Below are 20,311 nucleotides of genomic sequence, written 5' to 3' on the forward strand. Positions count from 1 at the left end.
ACTTTTCCATTTTTAAAAAGTTTTCACTGGGATATGTGATATGTAGACATTTTACTGCACTGTAAAACCAAGATGATCCATCTTCCGTGTTTGTGTGAACCCATTACTTAAGTACCAGGAACCTGGTTTTCTATTTTCTTTAATTTTAAATCAAGTGCTGTAAATTATTTTCTAAGTTAACCTTTTTTTCTTTTTAAATTTAGTTTTACTTAAACTTACATTTTCCCCTATCAGGTCCTCACCCCCAAATTCATGGCCTCTATTTCTTTAGCTATTATTGATCCATATATATGCTAACTTTTCTTTGTTGTTGTTTGTTTCTTTGGTTGGTTGGTTTGGTTTTTGAGGCAGGGTTTCTCTGTGTAATAGTTCTAGATGTCCCGGACTCACTTTGTACACCAGGCTGGCCTCGAACTCACAGAGATCCTCCTGCCTCTGCCTCCCCGAGTGCTGGGATTACAGGCCTGGGCCACCACACCCGGAAAGCTAAGTTTTCTTAAGCTATCAAATGAAGAGACACCTTCATTTTCACAAGGTCTCTAGCAGCTGGTAGGAAACAACAGTTGTAAAACAAATACATTTGAGTGAGCCAGTTAGTAGAATGTGGCTGTAGGATGCGATAAAGGAGACCTGCTTCTCCTCAGGGGCCTGTGTGTGCTGGAGGACTGTGTGGATTTGAAGCTGGCGAGGTGTTTTGTTTACAGAGTGCAGGAAGCTGGGGTTCAGCTGAGCATTTACCAGGAAGAGGAACAAGGCTGCTGACAGGAAATACTTAGTGAAGGGGTGAGGGAACTGAAACTTGAAACTGGACAGTGTTTAAGAAAGGCTAGTTTTAAGAGTCTAAAGGAAGGCTGAGTGGAAGGGAATAGTGCCGCAGCTTGGGCAGAAACGGGGGATCTCCTGTTCAATGGCCTCTCGCATTTCATCCACTCCCCACCCCCGTCTGCCAGAGGAAGGAAATAGTGTATGCAAGGCAATTTTATTAGGCATTTTGTATCCATTGTTTTGTTTAATTATACACAAAAACTACCCCACTGGATAGAGTTGCCCAATAAATGTTTATGTACTCCTGAGTATGTGTATATAAACCATTTTATAATAGATTAAAGATGTTTCACTGAACCCCCCACTGCCCCATTGTCATTTGAAGAGATACTGGTTGTTGTCAATTCCTGGGCATTTACTATGTCTACTTACTATTCTTAATTTCTTATTGTAGGTAGACGCACATAATAAACCTATAATTCTAGCCATCTTCAGGGCACAGTGTATTCAGACTGCATACAACTGTCACTAATCTCTACCTCCATAAATCCTTTCATCCTACAAGACAAAGAAGGTGTATCCATGCGAAGAAAACTTCCCTTTCCTCTGTCACACACTTTTTCCAAGATTTAATTTTCACTTAGCCTTAACACCCCAGCTACAGTAAGTAATGAGAGAGCGCCCATGTATAGCAAGCAGGTGGGTATTTACTGTTGAGGCATTGTCTAAGTATATCTGAGCATATCCGTTCACATAATTTTTCAGCTAGCATGTGCTTTGGACGTGGGAAAGATGAATCTGTGGAATGAATTGCGGCACTCACGAAAACATTTCCTAGTATCTCTTGTCAATCTAGATGGGATGTTACAAGAGTTCCCATGGGGCAAACATCTGACACTAGGTTTAACGAGGTCTTCCTTTTAGCCACTTTTAGACAGGGATGCCAAGGGAAGTTATTTCTAAATGATCAACAACGTAGGAAGTGACTCAACTCAGTTAAGGTCTTCCTTTCCCTGCGAACTGGTGGTCAGCTCCAGAGGATTCAGGAAGTGAAGACTCTGAGGGCAGCTTGGCTCACCCCAGAGCCAGCCGGCAGGGGGAGTGGCCTCAAGTGGGCGGTACCAAGGGGGCGTGGCCTGCCAGCGACAGGGCGTGGCCGTCCGGCCGGGGCGGGGCGCGTGCCGACAGCGGGCGCGATGGCGGCGGACGGGGACTGGCAGGATTTCTATGAGTTCCAGGAGCCTGCCGGGAGCGCCCAGGACCATGAGAACTGTAACGCGAGCCCGGAGGCTGGAGCGGGGGCACACGCGGGCGGCGACAGCTTCCCGGCGCTGGCCTGCAGCCTGGAGGAGAAGCTGAGCCTGTGTTTCCGCCCCTCGTCGGACGCCGAGCCCCCGCGGGCGTCCGTGCGGCCCATCACTGAGCGCAGCCTCCTGCAAGGCGACGAGTGAGTGCGGGCCCGGGAGCGGGCGGGATCGGCCCCTACCTCGCCCTGCCCCCGCCGCAGCGGGGAGTCCGCACACGCCCCGCCCCGCGCCCTTCTTCCTCCTCGGCCGCTCCCAGCCCCGCCCCGAGGCGGTCGGCCTTACCCACTGGAGTTTAAATACCCGCGGCTCTGCCTTCCATTGAGTCCTCCTGCAGACCCCTGTGTGCTTCCTTGTGGGAGACCTTGCCTCCCGGGGCACTTGTGGGTCATTCATTCATCAGCTCGCATCTGTTAAAGGCCGTGCCAAGGGCTTGGCACTGGGGATACTGAAGTGGGCATTTTTTCTCTCAAGTAGGACACAAAGTGGGATGGGACATACGTTTGTTAGATACATGCTTTATGGGCGTGATGAGTGCTTTGATAGATATTTGTACCGGATATGGAAGATTTAAAAGGGGATGTCCGAATGAAGACTTAGTAGAGAAAGCAACCCGAAAATTGAATCCTGACGGAGGTCTGGGAGTTAGGTAGAGGCTATAGTATATAACCCCATGCAAAGATGCAAAGTGTGAGGTACCACAAATTCACAGCAGTCTGTTGGGCCCAAGGATCAAACTGCCACAGAGGCAAAAGGTACTAACGACAAGCATGCGATAGTGTCACCAGAAGACCAGGGCTACAGAATCTGCTCTGTGATTAGTTTCAGTGAGGATATCCACAGGATTGATGAGAACACTTTATCCAAACACCTTTAAACCCGATTATTGCTTGTTTAAATGAGAGAGAGAGGAGGCCTAGAGAGGCCATAAGCGAGCTGAGTACTCACAGAAGGTGATGGGTAGGACCAGTTTCCAAAGCATTGGCGAGGTGGAGAGACCAGAAGTTAGTGGGGAAGAATAAAAGAAACCAATTAAAAAAAAATTACATTTTAATAATTTCGTGTGAGTACTTGTGCGAGTGCGGGTGGGTGTAATAAACCTGTCAAGTGTGGTGGCACATCCCTGGAAGTCAGAGGACCACTCTGGTGCACATTGGTTCTCTTTTAACACCACGTGGGTCCCCAGGGTCATTGGTCTTGGTGGTAGGTGGCTTTACCCACCGAGCCATGTGAGGAATTCTGAACGATGATAAGATTCGTGTTATAAAAAGGAGGGGCAAGTATATGGCCAGATCTTAAGTGTAGAGATAGGCATGCAGTGCATAACAAAAGGTGACTTTGGTGGAATTTCCCAAGGAGAAGATAGCTTCGTGTGTGTGTGTGTGTGTGTGTGTGTGTGTGTGTGTGTGTGTGTGTGTATTTATATACTTTAATTCTTGAGACTTACTGCGTTTTTTTTATTTCAAATTTATATTTATGAGTAACTTACTTAAAACAGATGAGTGTAGCTTGTACCAAGATTCTTAGAAGACCTATTTTTGCTTCAGCTGGACATTCTGGAGAGTTTAATTTAGTCTATACTTCAAACTTAGGTGGCTGTAGAATTCTAAACTATTTTGTTGCTTTGTTACTTGTCTCTTGTAGCCCAGGGTGGCCTTGAACTTATTTACTATGCAGCTCAGGCTGTCCTTGAACTCCTGATGTTCCTGCTGCCCTCCAAGTGCTAGAAGTACAGGCATAACCACTAAACCTGGTTTTATTTTGATACCCCTTCCCCTCCATTTGGAGATAGTGTCTCAAGTAGCTTAGGCTAACCTTAAAGTCATTTTGTAGATGAGGATGACCTTGAACTCCCAATCTTTCCGCCACTTCCTCTTGAATGTTGAGATCACAGGTGTGCATCAGCAAGCACACACAGTTGTCTGTGGTGCTGGAGATTGTCCCCAAGGCTCATGTATGCTAGGCAGGCATTTTAGTATTTGCACTTGTCTTTAGCCCATGTTGCTCTTGATAATAATGGTTTCGGTAGGTGGTGTGTTGGTGATAATGCATGTCTTCTGATTTGGGAATGTGTAAAAAACCTCTTAAGAGCTAGAGCTCAAGTGGAGCATGGTGGTGCACACCTTTAATTCCAGCACTTGGGAGGCAGAGGCAGGTGGATTGCTGTGAGTTCAAGGCCAGCCTGGTCTACAAAGTGAGTCCAGGACAGTCAAGGCTACACAGAGAAACCCTGTCTCAAAAAACCAAACCAAACCAAACCAAAACAAACCAAACCAAAACAAAACAACAACAACAAAAAAAGAGGTAGAGCTCACTTCTCCTTGCCTCCTGACTCTTGTATACATTTACTTTATAGGGTCAGCTCCAGCCCCTTTCTGTGGTTAGAAAGCCTCTCTGCTCACAGGCTGCCATGACTTGATCTTTTATGTAACTTCTTGAGCTTTGGTCAGTTTCTGTCAATATGGCTTGTACTTATCCCCGGAGCCACTGTCCATCGGACTTTGACCCTGGGAGGGAGCTCCTGGCAGCTATTTATGGCGGGTCATACTATTTTATGATAAAGATGAAGACAGCTCAGATGTCTTGACTAGAGAATGCTGGAAATCTTTGACGGAACTTGGTCTTATGTTCTTCTAGCTACAATTGTCTGACCTTGGCAGAGAGAAAGGCTTGTTTATTGTCCTCTGTTTTCTTGGAAGCTGGAACCCACAGCTACTCCTTCCTGGAGAGATACTCTACTGTCTTTGTCTTCTAGCGTCTTTTAAGAAGGATGTGACCAAAAACATCTTAACTCCTAAAGCAACTAAGCTTAATTGTGAAACTAACCTATTTGGTCTTCAGCCCCATCAGAGAGTTGATAGAGATGAGATATGATAGATATTGATTTACGTTCAGAATTTTAGACTCACCCAGATAGGAAAATATTTTCAAGGTTGCCAAATACAAATAGCCAAAACAATATGAATGTAACATTATTATAATTCCTGATTGTTTCGTGGTTCTTCTTGCTCTATGGGAGATCTGTAGGATGACAGACCCCGTGTTGTGGGTTCATGTATTTTGTTGATGGTGGTGTTGAGACAGGGTTTCGTTATGTAGCATTGGCTGTCCTGTCCTAGATTTGCTGTGTACGCCAAGCTGGCCTGGAACTCACAGCAATCCTCCTGCCTCTGCCTCCCAAGTGTTAGGATTATAGACATGCACCACCACACCTGCCTAAGGGTTTGTGTTTTTCTGGAGGCTAATTTGGGTTCAGAAGCCACACATCCCTCTGGATGTTATACTTCTGGCAACTTCTATTCTTTAATCAAGTGCATTGCTTTTCTAGTTTTAAATTTATGTTGTTATGTTTTTGCCCTTGCCAGTATTGTTTGTATCCTGATTGCTGACAAACTTGCACAAAAGGCTCATCTAAATGTTACTTATAAATATACTTATTATTTCTATTATAAATATAATTTACATATATAATTATAATATAATATAAAAATAATACAACAATATAATATATAATGTTATATTATAATATATTATACATATTATATATAATATATATTATTATATATAATAAAACATAATATATATAATATATAATATTATATTACAAGTATAAATAGTATACTATTTGTAATATGATCTATTATATTATAAATATACTTATTATTTACAAAGAAATACCTGTTACGAATTTTTATCCTTAAAAAAAATGTGACGTGTTAATGTCATCTCCCAGTAAGCAGTGCAGATGTGCAGTGTGTGACCCCTACCCTGTAAATCTCCTCTTACTGATGCTGCTGAACCCCTGCTTCTTTTATTTCATAAAACATCATGATTTACTGTGTTGATTTTTAGGTTTGCTGTTTTTGTCCAGTGTGCCTTGTCATTTTTCTCAATACAGTTTGTTTGAGTTAATGCTTAGAATGATGGAACTGGATGAGGTGCCTGCTTTGTGACTGAGCTTCATTTTCTATCAGGGCAGCTGATACCCAAGGCAGGTTAAAGAACTTGACCAAAGACTGGCTTACTATTTGAGGGAAAACAGATATGAGAGTGTGTTTCCTGAGTTGGAGTCAAATGCCCCTTTGTTGTACCCCATGCCCCGTCTCCCAGATGCTGTCTGATTAGCAATGGCACTGACTGGATAACCTGCCTGCACCTACGTGATCCCTCACTCTTTACCGTTTCATCAGCCTCAGTCCTTATCCTGTTACATTTCAGATCGGATATTAAATCTTGCTTTGAAACTGAGTCCTTTTTCCAGAAAATACATCATGTCTTTGGAAAGCACAGCTTGTTTACTTTGTGTTTCTGCAGACAGTCCATATTTCCTGGCTCTTCACTCGCAAAAGGAGGGTAGCAAAGGCTTCTGCTTCTAGTGTTGTTTATGAGATTAAATGAAGCTACATACACACAAACACTCCCACTCCCCAAGCACACGTGTCTACACACACACATCTCCTATCTACACTGCTTGTTGATATTTTTTTTTTTTTTACATTTAATTACTTACTGTGTGTGTCTCTGTGTGCTCTGCCGTTCTCCTGTGTATGTACTCTATACACTTCTTTGAACAGTACCCTGCACATAGTACAATGGAAGTGTTAGTGACTGCCTTTAGGGGGGCCCTCTCTCTCTCTCTCTTTTATATTTCACAAGCAAGATATCTTTGTCAGTTCAATTACATGATTTTTCATGACTATATTTGTCAATGTTTTTCTAAGAAACAATGCACTTCTATATTTTATTTTATTCTGGGTCCTTTTACTTTAGTACTGGGTTTTTAACGAAAGCCAGTGTTTGTTACCTTTCACTGATTGCTGTTTTCTTCTGTTTAAGGATTTGGAATGCCCTGACAGATAATTATGGGCACGTCATGCCTGTAGACTGGAAGTCGTCCCATACGAGGACCTTGCATTTGCTCACTTTGAACCTCTCAGAGAAAGGGGTAAGTGAGGAGCTGGACCAGAGTGGCCGCCTTGCCAATGCTGATAGGGGGACAGGTCTCTTAGTGGGTCTGGAGCACACTGACTGAGCTGGGCTGATGACCAGCGAGCTCCAGGCATCCTCCCCGCCCCCACTCCCCAGCACTGGCATGCCTGTCTCTGTGTGTGGGTGCTGAGGGTCTGAACCTAGGTTCTCATGCTGTGGCTCCCCACTTTAGCATCCGAATGGCCTTCCTGTTGCTGACTTTTGACTTTTTAATGTGTGCCCATCCTGATAGTGCCAGGTGAAGACACCATAAATACCAAGTGTGGACACATGATGCGATGGCTTCTTGGCCAGACGAGGGAAGAGAATCATTTGAAGTAGACACTCACAGAATTACATTTGTTTAAAGCTGTGAGCCAAATTATGTAAGTTTCAGACTCACACTGTTTAAGTTCTTTAGCAGACCACAGTGTAAGCTCATGTCGGGTCCCCTGGCACACTGTTTCATTAAGCGCAATTGTGCGACCACCGGGAGTGTAGTGTTGTGTGCTGTCAGTAGGTTAGACATTGCTGGTGTCATCTCATGAGATGATTTTTGTATGATGTGACTTGGAAAAGCCTGCTGCTTTTAGTGTCTACTGGAATCTAGAATTGTGACTCTGTTTCCCAGAATTCCAGTAGATAGCAAGTCTCTGTGTTTGCTCCTGTCATTAGCCCCTTTAAGCCTTGCAGGTTGACCTGACACCCATTGACTTCACAAGACCGAGCTAAGTAGCTTTTGTTCCAGCTTCTGTTTATTTAGGGCCTCGCCGTCATTTGGGGCTTTGTCTAGGTCCCCCTCCCTTGCTGAGGCTTCTTATCACTGTCTTGGCCTCTGCTAATCTCATGGAAGTAGACAATTTTAGAGTTGACAGGCTCTTTAAATGACACTTAATCCAGCCGCTCAGATGGGAGAACCCCACTTCAGCATCACTGCCAGATGCTTCCTAAACAGTGATCTAAATCCTTGCTGGCAAGAAAGCACACTGCTGTGGAGAGATTGGAGACCCCTGTGGAGATGTGACTCTCCCCTGCCCCACAGAGTCTAGTCCTGATGTCTCAGGGGACCTAGTCCCCACAGCGCTTTGCTCACTCGTCTTTCAAATCGACACTGCTTACCATCATCAGATTGGGACTCCTTAGTAACTGCCCCGACTGATGCCTGGCACTTGGTGAGTGCAACGGTATGCATTTGTGAGGGAGTTACCTTATCCCCGAGGCTGTGAAGTCTGAGATCACGATGGGAAATTTGCCTTGTTTTAATTTTTTTGTATTGAAAGGATTCATGAAGTATATTTTCTTATTAACGTTTTTTAAAAGTAGCAGAAGACAGTTCATTCCGAGTTTGAGAAGGGAAGCACAGCTGCACCGTGAGCCACACTCCGGTCCGACCTCACTCAATACGATATAAATTTCATACTGGCCTCGCACTAACTTCACTCCTTTTTTTTCTTTTGGATGCTTTTTTTTTCTTTCTTTCTTTTCTTTTTGTTTTTCCAGACAGGGTTTCTCTGTGTAGCCTTGGCTGTCCTGGACTCACTTTGTAGACCAGGCTGGCCTTGAACTCAGAGAGATTCACCTGCTTCTCCCCTTCACGTGCTGGGACTACAGCCACCGTGCCTGGCCTGGATGCTGTTTTTAATGCTAGAGTAATGTTACAGCCATGTTAGTGTCTAGTTAAGCCTTGCCATTTTATACTAGTAGTGAATATCAAAGCTTTACATGAAAGACTTGTAGATTAAGATAGACAGGGGCTAATCAGTCAGTCAGCCAATTAGTCAACCAATCAATCATTTGTTGTGCTGTGACTGTTCCACTGTTGAATAGAATTGAATTAGAACTTCACTCCCCAGAAAGATCATAGTATGCCTGGCATCCCTGAAGAACAAATGGACAGAGTTATATCAAAGTAGCTCTGTCCTCTTCCCCTAGTTTTCACCTTGGCAAGTGGCATTGCTTAGGTGCTGTATTCTTTCCATGACCGAGGAATGTAAAATTTACCTTTGGAAATACTCTTTAGATCATTCTAGTTATAAAATGGGGTCTATAAGAGCATTTTTTCCCCATCAAGAATAAGGGGATACTTTGCTTTTTTATATTAAGAGCAAAACAATATTCAGGAAAACAACAGATTTAGTTATTTCATTTTCTTTCATTGACAAGTCACGACTCACATTTCTGCACTTGTTTCAGCTTTTCTAGAAGTCTGGCATATTCCACATTCTTATTTATTTATTTATTTTCTTCCCTCCTGCTGTGTGTGCAGTTTTAACAGAGGGCAACAGTAGGATCAGCTCTGTGTCTGACCCCGGCATGGGGACAGTGAAGGGAATGCTTGGCTCCAAAAGGCACATTATGCCTGGCGGGGGTGGGGGGGGGGGAGGCTGGCTGTTGAGTCCCATGTCAGCCCAGGCAAACCTCACCTCTGTGGGGAATGGGCCTGTTTCCTCTTGGGAAGGATGATCTGGCATCCTTATTTCTGTTGTCTTGGAAATTGAAAGAGAGAGAGAGAGAGAGAGAGAGAGAGAGAGAGAGAGAGAGAGAGAGAGAGAGAGAGAGCGCGCGCGCGCATGTGTTTCTGTGTGTCTGTGTGTTTGTGTGTGTCTGTGTGTTTGTGTGTATGAAACCTGTTCTCAATGAGTGTACTTCCTTCGTGTGCTCACACGATGAGATGCTTCTGTCCCTTTGGCTTACAGTCCCTCTTGTGAATCTTCTTATTCCTTCTCGTGAGAAGAGGATGTTCTCTTCACTTTCCTTTCTCCTTCTGTTCTCCATCCTGCCTTCTCAACTAGGGCTCACATAGCCCATGTTGGCATTGAACTTGGCACATAGCTGAGGATGAACTAAACTTCCAGTCCTTCTGTCTCCACCCCCAACTGCTGGAATCCTAGGCGTGCACCACCATGCTTGGTGCAAGAGGGACTTTTTTCTAGTGCATCTTGATATCATTAACAGAACTCCGGAGGCAGAGGCAGGAGGATCACTGTGAATTTGAGGCCAGCCTGGTCTACAAAGCAAGTCCAGGACAGCCAAGAAACCCTGTCTCGGGGAAAAAAAAAAAAAAAAAAAAAAACCAAACCAAATCAAAACCAAAACCAAAACAAAAAACAAAAAAAGAGGAGAAAGAGAGGGCTGGAGAGATGGCTCAGACAGTAAAGGCTATGCTCACAACCAAAAATATAAGAGTAGAAAGAGAAAGAATATGACAATGTATTCCTTAACAGTAATTTTAAAATTAAAATTTCATTTATAAGCCAGAGAAGAAAAATAAAACAAAATTCTGGTGTTCAAACTACAACAAGAAAGGATGATGGGGCAGGTGAGTTTGATGTGTGAGAATTTTGAGGACAATTTAGAGGCCATGTGTGTCGTCTTATGCTCTAATGACCATATTATAACCTTACCCTCCCCAACTTTATTTCTGTGGCCTTGGAATCTAGCAACCTCTCATGAAGAGCCTAGTCTCTTGAGCTTTCTCTTACTGAAATTACACTTAAAAAATTTTTTTTTAATTAAAATTTTTTTTTTCTTTTCTTTTTCTTTGGAGACAGGGTTTCTCTGTGTAGCCCTGGCTGTCCTGGAACTAACTCCCTAAATCTGGCTTGAATTTAGAGATCCTCCTGCCTCTGGCTGGGATGAAAGGTGTGGACTACCAGAGCATGGCTCCTGAAATTACACTCTTAAAGAGCCAGCGCTGTGGGACTGAGACGTAGGCCGCTCTTGCCCTTGATCCTGGATGTCTGGTGCCACTTCCACGACCTTCAGCGGCTGCTTCTAGCAGCTAACCTTTTTGACTCAGTTTCGTTGCTCGCTGTTGGACTTGCGCACTGACCTTCCCAGAGTGTGACGTTGCTCTCTTACTGTCCTCCAGCCTCCAACTCGAAACCCCACGTGGACCTTCCCTTCTTGTCCTCCTAGTGTGATCCTGTCAGAATTCCTGGTTACATGCATCTTGACATTTGTTTGTTTGTTTGTTTGTGGCATAGCTACTTACAGCCATTTGTCAGTCAGCTTCAAAGGGTCATAAGCTTTATTTCAGTAGTGTGCTTGCTGGACCCCAGCTTCTTAAGCTGTGGATCCGACCCCAAATGGAGATGTGTGACTGTGGGAACCGAAAGAAATCTGGTTATAGTGAACGGTTTCTGAACATACCCAAAATCAATTCACAATGAAGCATGCAATGAATCTAAGGTGTATCTGCCTCAGTCACTCTTTGCACAATGTGACTTTGTTGCAGCTTTGTTTCTGAACATAGCCTGTGCACTTTGGCCTGCATGTGCACTAAGTACTTACCAGTGCCAGCTGAAACATCGTGGCTCAGACTGGAGACCGTGCTAATAGAACATGCATCGCAGGGTCTTCACTGTGCAGATGGAGCTGTTTGTCCTGCTAGAAACATATTTGCTTGATTACAGAAACCAAGGACGTAGTATTTTCCTGTTCTCATTCTGAACCTTGTAGGTATCATATCGGTATGTCTTTGGATTGTACTGAGTTAGAATGTTGGACTTATTTAACTATTGTTTGAGTTGCTGTCTTGAGTCCCATCAAAAATTGTTCAGAGAATTTTGGTTTAGGATCAGGACAGCCTTTCCAGTAGTCTCTGAAACGGCCCTAAACATACTTCTGCTATTTTGTATTACATATTTGGCATTCTTAGTGTTGAGGATTATACCTTCAAAATCTTGATTGAGTCTGAAAAGTGTTGAAGATATATTGGGTCTTAGGGTATCAAATTGTCAGCCAAAGTTTAATTTGTTATGTAAAAATAATATGTACACTTACTTACCTCACTAGTATATATGCAAATTTGCTTTCATTTTTAATAAATGGAAAAATACATGTTTACCAAAAGAAACTCTGTAAAATATATTTCTAATTTCTTTATGTTTTATTATCAGTAGACGTTTGATTTGTATACTTATTCTGTATATACCTAGGGCCATGTGAAAATTTCTTGGGCTTAAAGGGTGTGGTGAGTAAAGTTTGAGACCCCGAGTAGGCTATCAGTATCTTCTTAATGCTGTGTAGTGGCAGCTCTGGAGTGACTCAGCCACTCTCTAGTTTACCTTCCCAGGCGTCCTTTGGGGATTTCACGTCCTCTGTCACTGCAGGAACGACCTTTACTCCTGCATTGTTTCTGACCTTGTATTTGGTTCCTTGTTTCCTCTCCATTCTCCTGTGGGTATCTTTCTGAGAATGGGTGCCAGGAAGGTAAATTTTTTGAGTACTGCATGTCTACAAATGTCTTTACTTTTAGTTTCCACCCAGTTGTTAAATTGGCTGGACATTAGATTCCAGGATGGTTCTTTGTCCGCACCTCCCCCCCCACCCCCTGCCGCCACCGCCCCTCCTGACATCTCTGGTTGCTGTTGTAAATTCAAATGCTATATTAACTCCTGGTTCTTCTTCTGTCTGCTCCTTTTCTTTTGTCTTTTACACATGGTGTTCTGAAATTTCAGTGTGTGTGTGTGTGTGTGTGTGTGTGTGTGTGTGTGAGAGAGAGAGAGAGACAGAGACAGAGAGAGAGAGACAGAGAGAGAGACAGAGAGAGAAAGAACACGAGAGACCTCATACCTTTGCTGGCCCAAGATGCTGTGAGAAACAGAAAGAGGTGATGCATTATCCTTGAGGAGACAGTAGACCTTGCGAGCAGCAGGTCTTTCCCACCATCTCATGGGAAGTCAGCATGCCAGTGGCTCCTCCCTATGCCCTTTTTACTCATTGGCTTTATTCTGGCTGACATTCATCTGAAGGCTCCTGTGTGAGGAACCGGGCAGGCTCCTGGGACCTGTATCCGCTCCATTGTATCCCGAAGTTTAAATATACCCTATGTATTAGTAAATAAAATCGTTTTTCCAGATAAGCTTCCCCTCCCCCAGTCCGGGGGTTTGAACCTAGGACTTTACGCAGGCTGTGAGCTAGATCTTTAACTATTCTTACACTTTTCATTGTCACATTTCTTGTGACAATAGGTGAACGGTTCGTTGACAGTTAGCTAGAAAATCATTCCTTGACTCTGTTGAGTTTCCTCAGGTAGCTTTTGCAGTTACTATTGATACAAAACTCTGTAGTCCTAGAGAGGCTCTTTATATTGGGTTGGGTGAGCATAAGAGACACTGAGTAGGGGTGACACAGCCCAGGCATGGCAACAGCTCCTGTGTGAGCTGTACCCCAGGCATGACAACAGCTCCTGTGTGAGCTGTACCCCAGGCATGGCAGCTCTTGTGTGAGCTGTACCCCAGGCATGGCAGCTCTTGTGTGAGCTGTACCCCAGGCATGGCAGCTGCTGTGTGAGCTGTACCCCAGGCATGGCAGCTGCTGTGTGAGCTGTACCCCAGGCATGGCAGCTCTTGTGTGAGCTGTACCCCAGGCATGGCAGCTGCTGTGTGAGCTGTACCCCAGGCATGGCAGCTCTTGTGTGAGCTGTACCCCAGGCATGACAACAGCTCCTGTGTGAGCTGTACCCCAGGCATGGCAGCAGCTCCTGTGTGAGCTGTACCCCAGGCATGACAACAGCTCCTGTGTGAGCTGTACCCCAGGCATGGCAGCAGCTCCTGTGTGAACTGTACCCCAGGCATGGCAGCAGCTATTGATACTCCAACGGCCCTGAAATGGAAAAAGAAAAGAGAGGTTTCTAGAATCTGGAGAGATTAACTGAGAAGAAGTCCGCTTGACAAGAGCTGTGGCCTTTGGTACAGAGCCAGAGCTGACAAATGGCATTCTGGCAGACAGGAAGGCAGCAGGATGAGTGCCCAGCACTTTCCTTCTCACCTTGCAGTCTCCTGGTGCCTGTCAATGATGTGTAACCCAACTGGAAGCCAGAAGTCAAGGGCATCCTTTGATCTGGTCCATATGGTCAGCCTCCTGGACATAGAACACAGTAGGAAATGGTGCTGAGGTGATTGGAGGCTCTCCAACATAGTTAGAGGTGTTTGAGGAGCCTAGATCATTCCTTCTTTTGGAATGACAGATGCACATTTGGAAGGGCTGAGTGTGTCTCAGGGACAGGTCCTGCCTACCGGATGTTGATTACCTTTACTCTGAGTGTCCAAATGTTAGAAAGTAGTCTGTAGATAGCTTTGCAGAATTTTAACACCTGCCAGTGTGTTAGCTACGTACTTGTTGCTACCTTCTATTCACTCCAGTGCCTTATAGTTTGCTAAAAATACTGTATTTTTTTCTTCTATGCAAGTGTCAGTTTTTGTAATGCTTTTGTAGCTGTTTCTTCTGGAAAAATAGCTCTATGTTTGTGTTAGATCTTGGGGTGCATGTAGCACCTCGTCCTATGCTGTACTTCCTGCAGCTGGAGGAGTGTGTAGCACACTGTGTGGGCTGGTCTAGGGTGCCTTCCAACCCTTGCTTTTCATGGAATAGCTCTATTGCATGTGCTTTCCTGTTGCCTCTTTGACCCAGAAATGCCGTTTGCATGAGAAGGGCTTCCTTTAAATGGGGGTGCTTTTGCTTTCAGATGGGTGATGGCTTGATCTTTGATACCTCAGATGAGGAAGAGCTGAGGGAGCAGTTGGATATGCATTCCATCATCGTCTCCTGTGTCAACGAGGAGCCCCTCTTCACTGCAGACCAGGTATGGAGGTGAGAATCAGAGCCTGGGGCTGAGAGCCGCGGCTTACTGTGGCAGCAGGTGATGCTGGTCAGCCTGCTTCATTTCTCTAGATTGTGTGGTTAATGTTGGCTTGACGTTGAGTCTTCAATGGAGAGGTTAAACAAGGTAAACGCTGTCCAAGGCAGGTGATATTTTGTGGATTGGGAAGATTTCCAGGCTAGGCATACTCTGTGATCGATTACAAGTTATTAAAGGAGGGCTATTGTGTAAACTGAAATTTAAAAGAAATCAAGAAGTTTCTACTTTTTACGAGGTTACCCAAACATCAGTGAACTGGACTATATTTAAGTTGGTATTTTTGTTTGTTTTGAGGCAAAATCTCACTGTATACCCTGGCTAGCTGGAACTCCCTTTGCAGACCAAGGCAGCCTCAAACTACAGAGACCCACATGCCTCTGCCTCCTGAGCTGCTGTGTCCACCAGGTGTGTTTCTGTAGAGCCCTGGGTAAGAATCTTTAACAGATAATAGGAGTGTCTGTTATGCAGTGTTAGAAAGAAGCAAGCGTTATACCTGTGGAGCGCTGTGGCAATGCCAACCCTGTATTCATTTGAAACCAGTAGAGTCAGTCCTGTTGTTTTCTGAATACTCTACCACCCCTGCTGTGTTGTCAAAGTGTGACGGCAGAACTTCCTGAAATAACATGTTCCTAGGCTTACGTGGGCTGCGAATTCTGTCACGTTTTATTTTTAGGCAGGGAGGAGAAGGTCAGTAAGGAGATACGTTACGGCAAGGTCAGAGGAGTAAGCATACACGGGAAGGTGTCCTTCTGATGTCCCCTGGTTGCCTTTGTGCTTGGATTGTTCTAGACTTGGAAAACTGTGGTGCTAAGGAGAAAATGTTATTTCTGGAAGGTGTGATGAACCAGAAAGAGGCGTGCCCCTGTACAGTCTCAGGCCCCTAGAAATTTGCCTGATACCTAAGATTTATGGAAACACATCTTGTAGCCTCCTGGAATGTCTCCTTATACTGTTGACAGTCTCTGTTTGGGAAGGCTTCCTTCCTGCTGAGCATAGATACTCATGGATTGACCTTTCATTTTTCCCCAATCGAAGAGCTGCCTGTTAAGTTTGTTCATTCATAGATACTGTCAAATATACTCACGGCCTTCTATATCATCATTGAGTTGTATTTATTTTTTTTTCTTAGTGCTTAAATGCCCTTCGAGGACCCCCCTTCCCCCTTTAAAGTACCTTTCTACTTTTCTTTAAAATTTCTACTTCCTTTTTCACTCTGAGAATCTGGAACCAGACAAGGTACAGTTGTAAGGCTTGAGTTGTACTGTGTGTGCAGTAGGTAATGGTTTAATTAAAGGGACATGGATTTCTGGAATCTTCCTTCTTCTTGCAGCATTTTTCCTGTCTGATTCTCTTTTCGGTAATTTAAAATTACCTCTTTGTCTTTTACCAAATTAATAAATGAAATTATTTTGCTGCTAGAGACCTAACTTTCTGCTTTATACATGAATAATTTTTTATGCATATTATATTTTATAAGTTTTATGTCAAAGTTTTGGTGAATGCAGATTACATTTATGTTGAGCACATGCATGTGGAATATAGTATATTTTCCCTTACTTGCCATCTTGTAACTATCACTATATAATCTAGTCTGTGTCTGAGTAAACTATGGCACCATTTTTTTCAGCCATGTCAAGATGTGATAGTGTCTGCTGAACTGTGATGGACTACCAGATCATATTCTGTTTACTTTTATGTTCATGTATGGTCAATTCCTTTGATAAGCTGTGTTCATTCTTACCTGTACTTCCTGCACATAACAAGGACTTAGTGCACCTCTCCTCTGGTGGTCAGGTGAGCGCTGTGGCACACTCTGGGCTTTTCTCCTTTAATCCATTTGATTAACAGCAGTGTCTATGTTTTGGAAGGTTATTGAAGAAATTGAGGAGATGATGCAGGAGTCACCAGATCCAGAAGATGATGAGACCCCCACGCAGTCAGACCGGCTCTCCATGCTCTCTCAGGAGATCCAGACTCTCAAGAGGTCCAGCATGAGCAGCTATGAAGAGAGTGAGAGACTCGCCTTGTAGTGCTCTGTGCCTGCTGTCTGTAGTGCACACTGTCACCCCCTCCCGGCAGCTCTGATTTCCTTGTGTCCTCTGGCCGTGTAGTTCTGTGCACACACTTTGGTCATTGTTCAGGACTTTGCTGTGATTTCTTGAAATCTTGGTTTAGTTTGCTTTGGGGAACATTTTCTGCAGGTTGGGTCGCTCCGATTTGGCTGAATTTGTTTCCTGATCGTTCTGACAGGCCAAGGTTCAGGGTTTGTTCTTCCTGAGGCCTCCGCCCTTGCCTGTGGGTGCCATCTTTTCCCTGGCTTTCCTTTTTTACATATCTGTGTCCACATTTCACCCTTTTATAAGACGTAGGTCACAGTGGATGGAGGACCAGCCTTGTACCTCATTTTAACTTAATTCTTTCTGTAAGTATTCCAAATACTGGTGTATTCTGTGATACTGAGGGTTAAGACTTCAGCATACACTTTTGGGAGAGACAGTTTAGCCCATTAAAGGCATATATTTATTGAAAATAATTCCTGTGTTTACAAACAGTTGTCTTTGATGGAGCTTTGAAGGACTTTGGGAAGTGAGCTTTTCTTAGAATCGCATCTGTGTTTGCATATGACAACACTGAACTGTAAATACTGTGTGGTTGGTTGTCAGGAAGAGCGTTTGACTAGCTCTACCCGGCATGGGAAAGCCCTGAGACGGGCAGCTGATGCAGCTGTGGCTGTTGCCATGCCTGGTTCACTGCTGGAAAAGACCCAGTGGGATCTGGGGATGTATTTGTGGCCAGACCAGAGGCCTGGGCCTGAGCTGCCTCAATCCCTTTGTTTTTATGTGCCTTCTTTTTAACCTTTGGAAGGTTCTGGGACACACCATGTTGTTTTCCTCTGATGTGATTTGGCCATAGCTCTATAGAGAAGCTCTTGGCATTGCTGGAGTCCTGAATCCAAAGCCCAGTCTTGATCATATGGTAAGACAGAGGAAGCATGTATTAGTTAGCTAGCACTCCCATAACAAACAGTACCTCTGACTGGGTGGCTTGGACAGTGAAATTTACCTTCTCTCAGCTCTGTAGGCCAGGTGTTAAAATCTTAACTCCTTGGCTTGCAGATGGAGACAGTTGCCTTGTCCCTGGGTTTTCATGAGGTCATCTTTGTCCTCTCTCCTCTTTCTGTAAGGAGAGCAGTTACACTGGACTAAAGTCCATCTAATGAACTCATTTCCAGTTGATGATTTTTCTAAGTCCGTCCTTGTAGTCTCATTGTTAGGCACAGACTCTAGGACTTCAGCAGTGTCCTCTGGCTCTCCTGTGCTACAGAGTGCTAGGGTGACTCCCATGGCCTGCTCCTCCCGTCATCTTCTTCATCTTCAGCCAGCCGCACGAGAGGGGGCATATAGGATTAAACACGCATTTAGTTTGATCCTTTCAGGCTGACTCCCTGAACGCTGCCCGGTGGCTTGTCACTGCGTGCCAGCAGGCAGCTTCTGTCCCTCCCTCTGCTTCTGTGTTTGTTCTTTTCCTTCTACCAGCCTCGTTTCAGTCTTGTCCATAGTACTGTTTGTGGGATGCTTGATTTATACACATAAAAAATGATTAGAGGTTTCATCTCAGCTGACTGACTGCCTACTCACCTCTGCTAAGATCTACCCTCAGAACGTCTTAGTTTCTGAGAAGATCCCAAACAGCCAGTGTAATTGCTTAGACTTTGATTTGCTCTTTGGTGTAAAACACCCGTTATGCTGCCTTGAAACAGTTGTGTCTTAGTGTCCGCTCTACTTTGTTTCTGGCCACAGGAGTGAAAAGGCTGTCGGTATCTGAGCTAAATGAACTGCTGGAGGAAATCGAGACAGCCATTAAGGAGTACTCTGAGGAGCTGGTGCAGCAGTTGGCCCTGAGAGATGAGCTGGAGTTTGAGAAGGAAGTGGAAAACAGTTTCATTTCTGTTCTGATTGAAGTGCAGAACAAGCAGAAAGAATACAAAGAGACAGCCAAGAAGAAGAAGAAGCTCAAAAATGGCAGCTCTCAGAACGGGAGGAACGAGAGAAGTCACATGCCAGGCACAGTAAGTGATGTGTGCAGGAGGCACCCAGCGCTGCCCACAGCTGGCCCCAGCACAGCTGGCTGGCAGCGGGTCTGACAGGCCACACCTTTGCAGGGTGTTGGGCCTCTGACCAGAGGACCACAGGGACTGTTGGCTAGAACATGCTGCCCTCAGCGTCTTCAGGAAGGTATTTCTTAGTGATGCTTATTGTGCTCTGGATGCCCTAGCAGCTGGGTGTCCAGGGGTTGAGTCAGAGGAAGGACTGCCAGCGGTCACTCCTTACTACATCAGAATGGTCGCAGTGGCTAGTCACGGTTGCCTGGCATGCTGATGAGTGGCTTTATTTTCTGGTTTAGCTCTGGGGGCTGCATTATAAGACATGAAGAAGGTCCTTTCCGGGGTCGCTGAGAACCGTGCTGACCTAAGTGTAAACAGGTTCCTATTGACTAGTCAGAGGGTGTGGGTGGCAGCTGTTTGACACCAGCCACGTGGCTTCGTATCTAGCAGACTGAAATATAACTGACAGGTAAGAACATACTGGAATATTTGAGCCTTCATAAGAGGTAGTTTTGTTTTCTACAAAGTGATTTCATTGGTTAAACTTCATCATAAATGTTATCAGTCAGTTTTGTACTGTTTTTTCTGTGACCAGTTGGGGTCCTGTATAGTCTCACCCTCACTTCACGTGTGAGCAGGTATTGGTTCTTATTTAGAATAGAAAGGTTGGGCAAAGGGATCCATTTTCCAAAATGAACATTTTTGTCAATCACGATAAAACATAGTAATACTTGTAATAAATTGGTCCTGTGGTTTAAAGTAATATTTGCCCTCCCTTTGAGTAAGTCTTGAATTATTTACCAGATGATGGAATCTTATTGGCAGATGCTGGTAAAGTTCTAGGAAGAGAATCCAGTTTCTGGGTGATTGGGCACCGGTGAGTGGGTCGCACACAATCTTATCATGTTGTCCATCAGCCACATGGTGAATAATAGCTACATTCACACTCTCTTAGTGTGATGTTCATCTGTAAAATTTCAGAACACATAGAACTTTTACTTTGAAGGATTTGGATGAATTTAGTTTTTGAGAAATACCAATCTTGATCGAAAGGATGTTTATTTAGTCATTTCTGGTGATTGTGTGGAAGGAAAAGCGTTTGTTCGACTCTATGGTCCTGGATCATTTACTTTAAAATATCAAGGATAATATTTTCATTTGCATGTAGTATTTTAATAACACGTGTTTTAAATTGCCTGTTGTGGTAGTGGGACTAAGTGAAATGCTTAGCTGGTGGCATGGCTGCTAATTTCTATAACTGCTGTTAGGGATGATGTGCAAATCCTCTATTTATTGGTGTTAACACTTGGCTGAGAAAAGCACATTTATCCCTAGAGGGGTTTAAAGGCTTCTTTTTGTAATTCCCATATAAATAGGGTTAGCATGGATCCGCTGTGTAATTTTGTATAGCGTTTATACTGAGAAGTGGATTTGGCAAGACAACAGGGGGTTAGAGTTAAATCTTCATTGGTCTTGACATACAAAACTCCATTTATTTTGTTCATAATATTTGATCTCAGGAAG

At 44.2% G+C, this 20,311-nt stretch overlaps 1 protein-coding gene across 2 annotated transcripts in view; it reads left to right on the forward strand.

The window, feature by feature from the left end:
* The first annotated feature begins 1,913 nt into the window (after positions 1-1,913).
* Positions 1,914-20,311, forward strand: part of Fez2 (fasciculation and elongation protein zeta 2) — a 41,587-nt gene continuing 23,189 nt past the window's right edge. The window contains exons 1-5 of one of the 2 annotated variants that reach the window (XM_051166726.1): positions 1,914-2,212; positions 6,906-7,014; positions 14,509-14,625; positions 16,551-16,692; positions 18,483-18,751. In XM_051166726.1, coding sequence (XP_051022683.1) covers positions 1,962-2,212; positions 6,906-7,014; positions 14,509-14,625; positions 16,551-16,692; positions 18,483-18,751 — 888 coding nt within the window. In that variant the 5' untranslated portion in view covers positions 1,914-1,961. The remainder of the gene's footprint in view (positions 2,213-6,905; positions 7,015-14,508; positions 14,626-16,550; positions 16,693-18,482; positions 18,752-20,311) is intronic. The other variant, XM_051166790.1, reaches the window with a different exon arrangement.

The sequence above is a fragment of the Acomys russatus genome, chromosome 1 (genome assembly GCF_903995435.1).
Source record: "Acomys russatus chromosome 1, mAcoRus1.1, whole genome shotgun sequence".
NCBI classification, from domain to species: domain Eukaryota; kingdom Metazoa; phylum Chordata; class Mammalia; order Rodentia; family Muridae; genus Acomys; species Acomys russatus.